Source organism: Lycorma delicatula, chromosome 4 (assembly GCF_047948215.1).
Source record: "Lycorma delicatula isolate Av1 chromosome 4, ASM4794821v1, whole genome shotgun sequence".
NCBI lineage: Eukaryota > Metazoa > Arthropoda > Insecta > Hemiptera > Fulgoridae > Lycorma > Lycorma delicatula.
Window position 1 is genome coordinate 52838370 of NC_134458.1, and position 15383 is coordinate 52853752.

Here is a 15383-nt window from a genome sequence, read left to right on the forward strand (position 1 = left end):
AAAATACTGAACAGAAAAACAAATCCCCGGGCCGTAGTGCGCATTGATACAAAAGCTTACTTTAGGCAACCGTAATCTCTTGCATCTATTGCGAAAATCGAAAATTAGCCCCGGCCGGTACTGCACGACGGCCGATACTGTAGGACTCTCCCCTACACACCGGAACACATAAAATTTTAGAAAATTTATTGTAAAACCATCTAAATAATAATCTCCATATTAGAAAAATAATGTTTTTACAAATAATCGAAAGAGTCTGTTTCTTCTGTAATCTCTGTGTATTTTTTTCAACATTTTACACATCGCAAATAAAACAATTTTTTTTTTACCCCATCCATCCGCCAAGACTTAAAAAAAGGCAATATGTGTATTTAACGGATGGTAAAAATAATCTCTGTGTGTGGAAAAAGTACCAAAATTTACGATAATGAATATTGAATTAATGTGTGTGTGTATACTACACCTATGTTCACAAACATATTCTTCTATAAATTTTTGGATTTTACTTTTATTGTTGATGTTTTTTTTTTATGATTACTACAACAATTTATTTTAAATATTAGAAAGAATTAAGAAAAAATACCTAATAATAAGGTATATTAAAACAGGAATTAAGCTACCGGATGTGACGGAGAGGAAGGTAGAGAGATAATAGATAGATATAGCAATGTGCGTGCGACCTTTATTTAATAACGATGGGAGTATATTTAAAAGTCCTATATTATTAACAAAATGTCGCGTTTACACTAGGAGAACGGATCACAAAAGATACATGCATTCACAAAATAAAACACTAGGTTTACGTTTCATGATTTCGTTGTTGATAACTATAATTATCATTATTTTCATTGTTGTTTAATTCTCTATGAAACAGACGAGACGTAGAGAAATTATATATGAAATAATATTAACACATCACTTTTTTTTTAATAATGCCATTTAGGTAGTAAATAATAGCTAAATGGGATAGGAAAGCGAAAAGGGATCGAAGCTCTAGAAGGAATGATTAAAAAGAAATGAAGGAGAGAACGTAAAAGAAATCACCTACTAGACGAAAACAAAATGGAAGGAAATGTGGAGTGATGAAAAAAAAGGGTTGCAGATAAATAATGGATAGAGATTTACCATATGAAGAAAAGTCAATTTCCTAATTACAAAGATGAAACGGTTAAACGTTTTTTGACATCAGAGGAAGTATTCAAAGTATTGTCCTTCTACCCTTATGAACTCAAGGCATTGAATTACATAATTTTTCCACGTTTTGTCACGCTTTATAAAATCTATTGAGCTCTTGATTGACAGCTTCAGACGATTCAGTTTATTTCGAATTGAAGAAAATGTTACGTCTTTCACGATTCCAACAGAAATCGCAAGGTATCAGATCAGATGTACGCAGTGGTCGACTAATTATTCTTCGGCGTTCTATTCATGCAAGAAAATTTAGATCGAGGTAATGTTTAACTTAAAGGAGCATATTAAGATCGCATCCCTTCTTACTGATAATTATAGGGACGCCCGATTTCAAACACTGAATTGTTCAATAGCTCGAAAAATTACAACCGGTTATATCTGGAGATATAAAGCTTCTGTTATATTTCCGTCCAAGAAATTAGTTTTCAACACCCCTTTTTTGGTAATCCTGCAGTAAACGTGCAGGTATATTAGATTCCTGCATATTTTCCCGTGTTTCATCGATCAATGAACACAATTGTGACGGTTTACTGCGCCGTTCAATTTGAAGTATACTTCATCAGACCGTATCACCGAGCTAAAATAGTAAGGCTAATCTTCATAACAAATTCTATTATTTAATATCTTATTCTTATACATAAAGCCGAAATTTCGTCTGTTCTTTTTTTGTTCTCGAATCACGCGAGAACCAACCGACCGGTTCCTTTCAAATTTACAGGGTACATTCGCGTTATCCTGTGTTATTCAGTAAAGGTTTTAAGCCATAGATCGAGATCCCAGATCCCTTGGGGGTGAAGATTTTAATCAAAGATATTCATTAAAGAAAATAAAATTAATTTCTGTCACCCGGCAACAGAAAAAAGATGTCAAGTTTTCCTGGTCAAAGGTCTGTTTACTTTAGTTACCATAGTTACTACTACTAACGATAATGGCGAGCTCTGCGACCCTGGGGTCAGCCCTGTGGTGTAGGAGCCCCGGGGCAAGCACTGGGGAGCCCGACCGGGTAGTACAGTATAAAAAAACTTGTTGGGATCAATTAATAACCCATTCATTAAAAAACGAGATAAATAAAACACTCAAATGAGGTTATTAATTTCCCTTACGAAATTCAATCTTTCTGTCAAAATCATCTTCACGAAGTACGTGAAGTAATCTTGACCGATAAAACTTAAACTTCAATACGGTTAAAAGCGTTTTTTATACAAAATAAGTATTTTGTATAATTCCATTCACAGAAGTCTTTGTGGTTGACGTTTGAGGACTGTTTTACTAATGCCACTGTGAAAAGTTATTTGTTTTCTAAAGGACGGACTAGTTCTACGCCTGACTACTGATCGTGGAACATCTTAAATGTCCACAATATTCTCAAATTTTAGATAAATATGTTCAGCTTACCCAAATGTTGACAGCTCGGTAGTAGAGAATTAAGAAACAAACCTTTGAAATTCTACAGGTATATGAATATTTCTGTATTTTTTGATTTCTCATCGACACTAAAGCGTAAAAGGTCCTTGAGTTTTCGAGTGCCTAAACACTACTATTCTCAGTTCAGACGAAAAAAGATTAACTGAATTAACTTAAATAGTAATTATATCAGCTGTTTACTAGCGACTGCAAAACCAAAATTTTGTACAAGTTAGTCTGATTACGTCGATGATTCGTGTAACTACGTTAATCAAAGTAAAGATAATCGATCGCTTCGGAACTATACGACTCGTTTGTCTGAATTCGTGTCTCCAATTATTGATACGAATTCGCAAGCTATTACAAACTACACCCTTAGTCTACCCTTACTATTTTCAGTACAACTACTCGGTAAGCCTGGATAACACTAAAGACATATACTCAGCCAAAAGTTATTAAGTACGCGCTAATTCCTTTTCCACTCGGAAGAGTTCGTTGCGAACTATACGATCCATTTTCGTTAGGCTTCTTGATGTTCTTAACGTATTCGTAGATATGTAATAAAAAATAAAGAACACAGAAAACTATCTGCTGCACGTTCTTCCACTGCGTACTGTCGACATATGATGGTAAAACATAGTAATACAAACATCAGTTTAAAAACAGCATATTACGAAAAAATTTGTAATCGTATCCCTTCCTTAAAATTTGAAAATAAGCAATAAACGACGAATCCATTTGCAACCCTCCAACAAAAAATAGTTGTAACTTTTATCTCACATGAAAAGCCTGTCGATTCACTAATACTTGAGCCGTTCAACTTTTATACGCTTTTCACCACATCTGTATGTATTCTTAATATCCACCGATTCTGAGTTAATTTCTAAAATAAAAGTAGTTTTTCTTTCAGTTAATTTACACAGAGATATACTTTATTACCTATTAAGGGTATAAAAAAGAGCACATCGGTTTTAAAGATTATTTAAAAATATCTTTCTCTTAATACCTAATTATATTTCCTCGTTTTAATATTCATTCTTATTTATATACTAGCATTCCCGTCGCGGCTTCGCTCGCTGTATGTGGCTGCTTACGTTTCCCGTCTTGGTGAACTTTTTTTAATGTTTTTTTTTATTTAAGTAACCTGAGGCAGGTGCAGCCAGTGACTTCGCACATACAGTAACAATGGCAATGGCTGTGTTGTTTGAGCCGCCGCAAAGTACTCCGTCGCAACCCTTAAAAAATCGAAATTCAAAAAAGTAACTGAAAATTGTTTTTAGATATTTACCTGAAGCGTATTTACAATTCCAAATCTACTGATAATCTCGTTTAGTATAGTCGGAAATGGGGAAAATTTGCAATCATTGTTCAAAATGTTTTACCTTTCTTCACCTCTTTCGCAGTGGAATTTTTATCTCTCACAGAGAATCTAGAAATTGGTTTGTAGATATTGACATGAAGATACACCAAAAATCAAGTTGATATCTGCATTTTTAAAATCTTTTATTTAACTCGCTTTAGGAATAATCAAATCTTGCAACTGCTATATCTTTTGATCTATCGTATGAAATTTGGTACACTTATGTAACTTCGATGACAATACAGCACTACGGTGTCGGATTTGATATGACCCACCCCCACGCGCTATCCCTACGCTAAATTCATGCATTTAGTTGAAAATTTTCATTTCTCATGAACTATCGTATGAAAATGATTGAAATTTGGTACACGTATGTAACTTAGATGTGTAAAAATAAATATTTTTACTTTTTTTTAGTCTTAAAAAATATACAAAAAAATTACAAAAACATATTTAATTACATATAAAAAATTATTTTTTTAAAAAAGCTTTAATTTAACTAATATTAATATTAACATTAATAAAAAAAGGAAACAAATTAAAAACCCCTCTAAAAAGTAAAAAATAAGAATTAGATAAAATTGAGAATTTTAAACAAAAAAATATAATATATTAACAAACACAAATGTAAAAATTAAATTATATAAATATCTAATAAATAACCAATAAATAAATGTAATAATTATTAAATTTGAAAATTAAAAGTAATGAAAATATGTAGTTAAATAAAAGCGTAGCGCAGTTTTTATAACAATGTTTTCGAATAAGTATTTATAGAAATTTGCTGTATTTTAAAATATATTTTTTGTTTAATGAGGTTGTTTAGTATATGTATACACTTCATTTATCTGTAATAAAATAACTCAAGTTTTAATTCTTTGATGGTTCAAATTTGCACCGAGATGACCTTTAAGGGTTAATAAGATTAAAAATAAAAATTAAATTTAGAAATCTTGCACAAAGTTAGTACATTTTGACGGTAATATGAAAGATTATTAATTATTATCATTATTATAATTGTAATCGTAATTATGAATTAGTTAAATAAAAATTCAGAATTAATTAAAATGAAACTTTTAGCGGAAAGTTTTTTCGATTTGGCTTAGATTACAAGCAGAATTCGAAGATGAACTTCAACTATGTGAGAACACGTACAAAGAAAGCGAGTGGGTGCATTTTCCCAAATTGTTACTTGTAGATAGTCAGTCTCAACTGGAGAGGTTCCAGCAGACCTTTCCGCCTCCTCGCGTCGTTATTGAAAATGAAAATGAAGATTAATTGTTGTGAAAATAAATGTTGTGTTGTTTTAAATAAATTACAAAAACTGTGCCACGCTTTTATTTAACTAAATATTTTCATTAGTTTTAATTTTAAAATTTAATAATTATTACATTTATTTATTGGTTATTTATTAGATATCTGTTACTGCGCAGTGCAGGTGAGGAAGCGATTGATAGATTATACAAACTGGTGTGTAATATTTATGAAAATGGGGAATTTCCATCAGACTTCAAAAAAAGTGTTATAGTTATGATACCAAAGAAAGCAGTGGCAGATAAATGTGAAGAATACAGAACAATTAGTTTAACTAGTCATGCATCAAAAATCTTAACTAGAATTTTATACAGAAGAATTGAGAGGAGAGTGGAAGAAGTGTTAGGAGAAGACCAATTTGGTTTCAGGAAAAGTATAGGGACAAGGGAAGCAATTTTAGGCCTCAGATTAATAGTAGAAGGAAGATTAAAGAAAAACAAACCAACATACCTGGCGTTTATAGACCTAGAAAAGGCTTTCGATAACGTAGACTGGAATAAAATGTTCAGCATTTTAAAAAAATTAGGGTTCAAATACAGAGATAGAAGAACAATTGCTAACATGTACAGGAACCAAACAGCAACAATAACAATTGAAGAACATAAGAAAGAAGCCGTAATAAGAAAGGGAGTCCGACAAGGATGTTCCCTATCTCCGTTACTTTTTAATCTTTACATGGAACTAGCAGTTAATGATGTTAAAGAACAATTTAGATTCGGAGTAACAGTACAAGGTGAAAAGATAAAGATGCTACGATTTGCTGATGATATAGTAATTCTAGCCGAGAGTAAAAAGGATTTAGAAGAAACAATGAACGGCATAGATGAAGTCCTACCCAAAAACTATCGCATGAAAATAAACAAGAACAAAACAAAAGTAATGAAATGTAGTAGAAATAACAAAGATGGACCACTGAATGTGAAAATAGGAGGAGAAAAGATTATAGAGGTAGAAGAATTTTGTTATTTGGGAAGTAAAATTACTAAAGATGGACGAAGCAGGAGCGATATAAAATGCCGAATAGCACAAGCTAAACGAGCCTTCAGTAGGAAATATAATTTGTTTACATCAAAAATGAATTTAAATGTCAGGAAAAGATTTTTGAAAGTGTATGTTTGGAGTGTCGCTTTATATGGAAGTGAAACTTGGACAATCGGAGTATCTGAGAAGAAAAGATTAGAAGCTTTTGAAATGTGGTGCTATAGGAGAATGTTAAAAATCAGATGGGTGGATAAAGTGACAAATGAAGAGGAGGTATTGCGGCAAATAGATGAAGAAAGTAGCATTTGGAAAAATATAGTTAAAAGAAGAGACAGACTTATAGGCCACATACTAAGGCATCCTGGAATAGTCGCTTTAATATTGGAAGGACAGGTAGAAGGGAAAAATTGTGTAGGCAGGCCACGTTTGGAGTATGTAAAACAAATTGTTGGGGATGTAGGATGTAGAGAGTATACTGAAATGAAACGACTAGCACTAGATAGGGAATCTTGGAGAGCTGCATCAAACCAGTCAAATGACTGAAGACAAAAAAAAAATTAGATATTTATATAATTTATTTTTTACTTTTCAGTGCATTTTTATATTTGTTAATATATTATATTTTTTTGTTTAAAATTCTGTTTGATTTAATTCTTATTTTTTTACTTTTTAGTGGGTTTTTCTAATTTGTTTCCTTTTTTTATTAATGTTAATATTAATATTAGTTAAATAAAAGCTTTTCTAAAAAATAATTTTTTATATGTAATCAAATATATTTTTGCAATTTTTTTGTTTTTTGTATTTTTTATTGTGAAATTAAAAAAAATAGTCTGGTTTCAAAAAATAATTAAAAAATCCATTTTAACTCTGAATTTCAAACTAAACTCAGAATTTAAAAAAAAAATCTAGAGATTGTTTCTTTTAGGTATTCACATGAATACCTAACATTCATATGAATGTATTACATACAGAAAAAATCAAATTGATATCTTCATTTGTTAGAGAGAAATTCAAAAAATAGTAAATCTGATTGTTACTTCGTTTTAACCCTTTATACGCGGAATTTCAAAAACTCCTTTGTTATTGCGGTCTTACACTTTAAGCAAAAAGTGTATAAAAATTTTCATCAATCTATCTTCAGTAGTTTTTGCTAGACGTTGATTACTAATCACTCGCGACATGTTATTTTATATATATAAATATGTGTTATATTTAAATAAATAAAATATATAATAAATAAGTGGATGTTGCATATAAATAAATATCAATCATTTACCTGGTATTGTTGGTAAATGTGGTTGAGTTGATAACCATGACTTTAACTCTTTGAAATCAGCTTCTGATATTTTATCCGCTTCGTTAATTTTCAACGGAGTTTCCATGATAAGTCGCTTATAATCTGCAAAAATATGTATAATCATATAAATAAATAATTATTAATCTTTACTACTTTATTCCGGGTAAGTTTTTTTCAGTTTCATTATTTAAATTTAATATCATTAAAGCTCTAATCAAGCGAATGAATATCATGTAATCGATAAGTTAAAGATAAAACTCATTACTTTTTTGTTTTATACTAACTGCTTCAGTCTTTACCACGGCAGTGATGCGTATAATAAAGTACAATGTTTAATTATCATTTTCATTGAAGTATTGATGTTTATACCGCTATTCGGCTAGTATGTGCGGTGAAAACAATCAATCCGTCATTTGTAATTCTGAATATTAGCTGCATCTCAACCGGTTTGGTATACTTACGTAGAATTGTATAATCGGTTAGATGAAGAAGGAGACGGGAAACCGTTTTTTCGATTTAAATTTTTCTTGAGATGCTTTTTATTCTTGGAAAGGGCAGCGTTCCATTTTTGACGGATGAGTTTGAGGATTATCCTTAATATTAAGTCGAAATTAACCGTATTATTACTTATTTACTCTAAGAGTAATTGATTTCTCAATATTTTTTATTTACAAAATTAACGGTATATTTAACTATCCTCCTTTAACTCGTATGAATTACTGACAAGCGTACAAAGTTATCGATAATCTAACAAAAGGCAGTTTAATTATTATAATACGCTAGTTTACCCGAGTATTGTCTAACCGTTTATCATCTATCAACTTAAGAGAGACTCGTGAAACGGCCAAGTATTTTTTTTCTTTATACTCGTTTGAAAAATAAAACTTTATATCCGACGGTAAAAACGTAAAATTTATTTCGAAAAAAATAAAACCGGAAAATGATAAAAAAAATAACTGACAAGACCGGACTTTCCCATCACGCGGTTGAAGCCGCGTGACGTCCCATATTTCCGTGACGGGAAATTAGTTTTACAACTGCGGGACTAATTCTACATTTCTGAGTAATTCTACAACTGTGGGTTGTTTGTGTTGTTCGGCTTACACGCACAACTCAATTAAAAATATCTATCTTTTTATTTAAATATAATATTTTTTCATTTATTTAATTCAGTGATTCTAACTAAAGCGCGAACGCATCCGTATTTAATTATATTATTTAATTTAGCGGCGAGGGTCGGCACTAACTAAACTAATGTAATTTCACAAATTACATATAACAGATTTCGCTTGTACGGTCGGCAGACTGGTGCAGTCGCGAGGTTTAACGCACCAAGTACCTAGTCAACCGGGCGATCGAGTTTGAAACTTCTGTTTTGCTTTAATAAAAAACCGACTTTTAAAAGTTTTTATTTACTTTTTATCGGCTGTATTTACATTAATTTTCTTAGAATTAGAATGTATACAAATTTTGTTAGGAAATCTTTCACATTTATTAATCGTTTAACAAAACTGTTGTACTAAAAACCTAAAAAAACTTGTTTTTTGACCCCGAATTTGGTATTTTACGTCGTATATCTTAAAAAATACTGGAGTTATAGTTCAGGGATCTATTTTATCCTATTTCCCAGCTCAAATTACAGTAGGGCTTCTTTTTATTAGAAGAGCTGAAATCCGGGCGAAATCGTTTGTTAGTCGTAACTCGAAAACAAAACGGTTCTGGACCTATATTTATATGAACGTTTTTCATTAATTTACCAGTAGAATATGTCCTGAAAGTTTCTTTGTGGGACATTCTGTACACGTACGTATGTTCTGTATTTTGATTAATATCTCCGGACTGTTTTAACATAAATTCTTCAAAAATGGCTCAAAACGTTTTGTATATATTTGACGGTATTAAATGTTGGACAAAATTAAAAAAGGAGAAATAATATATTGCGCCATTTTGAATTTTGAATTTTTTTTATATCGGTTTTATAAAATTGAGCATTATTACGCAGAAAGTGCTTAATGAGTTAATTAAAATTACAAAAATTTTTTAAGTAAATCGGAATTAGGGATGAGAGGATATTCAACATATTTCTAATCGGTTTTCACCTCATATCTCTAAAACCCGTAGATTAAAAAATTTTAAATTTGCCATAAATATGCCCTAGCTTTGGTTCTGATTTTCGATTCAGTCGGATAAGGGGGTATTATGATATTTATGTTTTTTATTCCCCCCCCCTCCCGGAAAGAGCTATGCAGTGTCCCGGAAGGACTTGGCCAAACTTAAGGGACTGATTTAAGACATGAGAATAAACAAAAAAATTCATGTGGAGAAACGCTTGTGATTCTTGTCTATCAGCCATTTTTTTTCTTCGATAAAAATATATGTTTTAAGAACGGATTGAAGTATTTTAATAAAACTTTGTGTAAATATTCCAACAAAATCTTCTAGAAAATAATTTAATTTGAAAAGGTAAACCTTTTCAAATTAAAAAATGGCGACCATTAAAATTATTTAATCGTTAATAGTTCCTTAGATATTAGATTTATCGATTTATATTATGTTAGATAAAACGTTTTACCTTTTATTATGAACAAAATAACACCTTACATTTTCAAATTAGTAGAAAAACGATTGAGATACGGTTAAAATTGTTGTAAGTGAATGCAAAAATTATCCGTGAAAATAGGCACAATATTGTCAAAATTCATCATTTTCAATTTGCGCTCCTATCAATCGGCGAGTAAGGCGGTACCCATTTAGCTGATATACTCAGATGTAGTAAAATTTTGATGATACAAACTTATCATATGGTTAAGGGGGTCAACTGTACCTAAAATACTTTACTAATAATTTTGATTTTTTTCTCAATTGTTCTTTTAATGTTAGATAATTTTTAAAATAAAATCATTTTAATCAAAGAATGAAATTAGTCTTATTTACTGAAAATTTTGATATTTTTCGCAATATTATTCTAAATATTACATAATTAAGTCATTAATATATAAAAATTGTATGGTATATTTGTAATAAAAATCTGTCTTGAGTGAAGCCATAAAGTTGTTTTTTACAGACACAATTTGGTGTTTGTAAATATCATTTGACACTCTTTTATACTTAAATTTCTATACTGTATGCCTTCGTATGCGACATTCATTTTGCTATTTTTTAGATTTTATAATATTTATGTGTTATTATATGAAGCCCATTTGTATTTAGTGTAATTTGAAATTATAATTTTGTTGTATTTACTTATTTAGTTAGCTAAACTCCTTGCTAAAGAATGCAATAAATAAATAAAGAAACAAGAGATAAATATTAAAAATTAAAAACTACGACTGCCAGTCAAAAAAAAAACATTGCTCTTTTTGTTCTGGTTTGGTTCCATCGTGATCTTGCATTATACTAGCAAATTCCCCGTTAGAATTTTGAAAATCGAAAGATCGATTGCGAAGATATAACGACATTTCCGAATAACTGTGATCTGTTAAATCGAGAGAGTACCTGACTCATACGACCGTTAGCCTGAACCTACTGACAAATATCCCGTTTGAATTTTAAAAATCGAACGATTGTTTCTAGAATTATTAAAAAAAAACCCCTTTGCAACTCCCAAAACAGCGCCCGTTTGTTACCAGTTGATAGTAATGATTGGTCTAGCCTCGACGAGGTGCTCACCAATTTAGCTTTACACGTAGCCCCCCACGGGAAGCACCCAATATTATTAAAAATACTTTTTTTAGGTTTATTTAATATTATTTTAATTTATTTAACGTAAATTTAATTCTAACATTTTTATGATATCATTTATTCGATTGGTTTCAATGAATAATATCGGTTAAAACCAATCGATAAATAACACAGTGATAGAGGCTCACAATTCATTAAAGTTTCTGCTTCAACCGGAAAATCTCCGCGCGCACACATATACACATGTGTGTGTGTGTGTTTTTTTTTTTTTTTTTTTTTTTTTTTTTTTTTTTTTTTTTATATAGCGAAGGAAATTCCTTTACGAATCTCTGGCTTAGATGTTTTGCCTGGTATGTCGGACTCGAACATTAACTTAAAGGTGACTTGTTAATGCTAATACCGACTAAAACCTCCGCTATCCTCTGAACTCTGATCCCCCACGGTATCCGCCGTTAGGCATTACTTCGTGGGGGGGAGGATTTAGCTACTGCTCTTCCTTCTGGTAGCTAAGATGTTATTACTTCTTTCTTCTAGATGTTGTGGTCCTTTGCTCTTTTTCTTTCGATGGAACGCAGGTCTATAAGGACGTCTGTTGCAAACGTGCTTATTGCGTTCCATGCGGCTTTTGACGACAACATTGCTTCTATTAGTGTCTCAGGTTGGATACTTTGATGTAAGATGTTTTCGAGTTGATCACGCTGTGGATAAAATCGTGGGCACACAAAGAAAACATGCTCTGCATCTTCATTGACTCCTGGGCAGGACGGGCACTCTGGAGAATTATCGTGCTTGAAGCGGTGTAAGTATTCTCGAAAGCAGCCATGTCCTGATAGCATCTGCGTTAGATAGTAGTTGACCTCACCGTGATTACGATTCAGCCAAAAGTCAATCCGTGGTATGAGACGGTGTGTCCACCTGCCTTTCACGGCAACATCCCACTGTAGCTGCCAACGTGCGATGCTTTTCTGTCGCTCTTCTGTCTTGAGTTCTTCAGCACTCAGTAAGGTTGACGTCTTTCGATGGTAAAGGTTGCGTCGTTCTTCAGCTAGAACTCTAAGAGGCAGAGTTCCGGAAATGACACAAACTGCTTCCTCAGATACTGTGCGGAAAGCGCTTGCGACTCGTAATGCACTCATACGATATATCGGTCCCGCCTTTCTCCACGAATCTTGCGTCTCTAGTGCGTCAGCCCAGATAGATATTCCGTAAGTGAGCACCGATGTTACTACTGATGACAATAGTAGCCTTCTGCTCTGCTTTGGGCCTCCGACGTTCGGCATCAATCGTGCGAGACTAGCTCTCACTACTGACGCTTTCGTACAGACGTGTTCTACTTGCTGCTTGAAGTTGAGTCGGGCATCAAGCATCACTCCCAGATATCGTATATGAGGTTGTGATGTAATTTCTTGGTCACCGACTTTTAGCTTAATTGTTTCAACTTCTTTTCGGCTGGTAATAAGCACTGCTTCGGTCTTCTGCTTGGCCAGTTGAAGGTTAACTGTATCCATCCACTGGTTGATCCTCTCAAAAGTAATGTCAAACAGATGTCGAATCTCGTCGAGGTGTTTGGCGACGATCACTGCGGCAACATCATCCGCATACGCTACCAGTTTGACACATCTTGGAAGCTTCAATCTCAGGAGCCCGTCATACATGATATTCCACAGAAGTGGACCGAGAACAGAGCCCTGTGGCACACCACCGGTTATATCATACTCTTTCGGACCATTCTTTGTATCGTACTTCAGCACTCTATCTGTAAAATAGCTAATCACTAGTCTGCGAAGATATGCTGGCACGTTTTTCTCGTCGAGAGCTTGCATGATGCAGTCCCAATTAGCGGAATTGAAAGCATTTCTGATGTCTAAGGCAGCAACCAGGCAGTACTTCTTCGTTCCACCCTTCCATCTAGTTCCTGCGATCGCCTCCTTGGCCGTATTGACAACCAGGTTGATCGCGTCCAGGGTTGATCGTCCTTTCCGGAATCCATACTGGTTGTCTGCCAGGAGTGGGTCAACTACTGCATCTATTCGCTGATGGATGATACGCTTAAATATCTTACCCGCCGTATCTAGCATGCAGAGTGGTCTGTAAGATGACGGTTCTTCTGGCGGTTTCTTCCCTTTAGGTAACAGTACTAACCGTTGCTGTTTCCACTTACGAGGAAAAGTCCCCTCCTTGAGGCATGCGTTGTACGCGTCTAGAAATAATGCTAGTGCTGCCTTTATGATGGTTTTCAAGGCTATATTCGGGATTCCGTCCAATCCCGGCGCTTTATTATTTCCTACACGATTACAGGCCTCCAGCAACTCTTCTTCAGTGACAGGTGGAATGTCGTCTAGTTCGCCTGGCGTTAACTGATAATCGAGACTGTGTTGCTGTGGAAACAGCGCAGTGACGATTTTCTGAAGGAGCAGAGGACACGTAGGTGACGGCATTTGTTGTTTCTTCAGGTGGGTCATGACCACTTTATAAGGCCTGCCCCACACGTCTTTGTCCACCTCGTATATGAGCTCTTTCCAGCATCTTCCTTTACTCTCTTTTATGGCCTTATTGAGTTCACGACGAGCTTTTTTATACTCTGCAATCAGCACTGCAGAGTTGGGTCGTTGATAGCCACGCTGAGATAATCTTCTTTTTCTATGGCACTCTTTACGAAGGTTGCTGATGTGATCGTTCCACCAGTGTACCGCAGGTCTTGAATTGATAACACGTTTGCGAGGCATACTGGCATCACAAGCTTGTGTTACTCGCATCATCAGGGCCTTAGTATGTTCTTCTGCACATCCAGTCTCTATCGGATCACTATCGAGGGCTGTTATCAATACTTCTGGGTCTAGGGATTTCACCTTCCAACCAACGATGTTAGATGGCTTGTTAGGCCCTCTGAGTTTCTAGTCGTTAGACGTTTCCCAGAGTATAGCATGATGGTCACTGGCAGTGTAGATGTCTAGTACCTTCCAGTTGGAGTTACCTTTAGCAAGGCTGGTACTGACAAAAGTGAGGTCTACAATCGAGCTTGCGTCACCTTTGGTGTAGGTCGGCCTGTCACCACTGTTGAGCAAAACTACATCAAGTGTAGAAAAAGCTTCTAGTAGTTTTCTTCCTCGTGCATTAGTCTGCCTACTACCCCAGTCGACTGCCCAGGCGTTGAAGTCCCCGGCTATCGCCACTGGATGATGTTGCTTCGCGTCTTCGGTCAGGCGATCCAAGAAGTCAGTAAATTCAGCAATGGAGAGGCTAGGTGGTGCGTAGCAGCTGTAGAAGCGGATGCCATCTATTGATGCTGCTACGAAGCCGGCGCTGCCATTGTTGTCTACATTCTGGAAGGAGACTTTACCACAGGACCAAATGACAGCTTTAGCGGTGATGTCTGTCTCCCATGGTTGCCCGGTGAGATGTTTATATGGCTCCGATAGAAACACAAGATCAACCCTCAATTCTCGTACTGTCTGCATGAGCAAATCATGCGCAGCTTCACAGTGATTAATGTTGAGCTGCAGTATCTTCATGTTCGTTTATTTGTCAGCTTCTGGAGTGCTTCCTGGAAGACCGGGCACCGACCAGCGCCAGACCGGTGAGCAGTATCCTGAGAACCAGGTTTTTCCGCACATAAAACACATTTCACCTTATTTGGGCATTGAGCAGCTTGATGACCTGTTTGCCCACATTTGATGCAAAGCCCAGATCGGTTGACCTCGCCTTTACATTGAACAGTAGTGTGTCCAAAGTGCCAGCACTTATAGCATCGTAGTGGAGTCTTCACTGTTCTGATACGGCAATTCACCCAGCCAATTCGTATCTTGCCTCTCTCTCCGAGTATCTTCTGCGCTGTTGCTGCTGGTAATCGTACCAAAGCGGTCTGTGTGCCTCTGTAGGCCGGACGAATTTTAATGACCTCTCCAGGTATTTCGTAGTCATCGCCAGCTGCCTCTTGTAAGGCCTTCTGGACATCGTTCTTGGTTGTTTCGTCGTCAATGTCCCGGATTTCGAGCTGTTCCTCTGGACCTTTACAGATGACGTCGGCTTCTTCTTTCAGGATGCTCTTTATTGTCTTCATTAGAGCTTGTCCTTTGTCTGTGCTCTTCCTGGAGAGCGTAATGAGCATGTTTCCATCATTCGTCTTTTGGACCTTGTCAACTACGTCCCGGGCCT

The 15383-nt window shown here is 34.8% G+C and overlaps 1 protein-coding gene and 1 long non-coding RNA gene across 2 annotated transcripts in view; one reads left to right on the forward strand and one right to left on the reverse strand.

Moving 5' to 3' along the window:
- LOC142323392 (alpha-tocopherol transfer protein-like) overlaps positions 1-15383 on the reverse strand; it is a 77737-nt gene that overhangs the window by 36421 nt on the left and 25933 nt on the right. Inside the window, exon 2 of the mRNA XM_075362957.1 lies at positions 7527-7649. Coding sequence (XP_075219072.1) covers positions 7527-7632 — 106 coding nt within the window. The 5' untranslated portion in view covers positions 7633-7649. The remainder of the gene's footprint in view (positions 1-7526; positions 7650-15383) is intronic.
- The window catches only part of LOC142323393 (uncharacterized), a 101914-nt gene that overhangs the window by 16142 nt on the left and 70389 nt on the right, over positions 1-15383 (forward strand). The gene's annotated exons all lie outside the window — the stretch shown is intronic.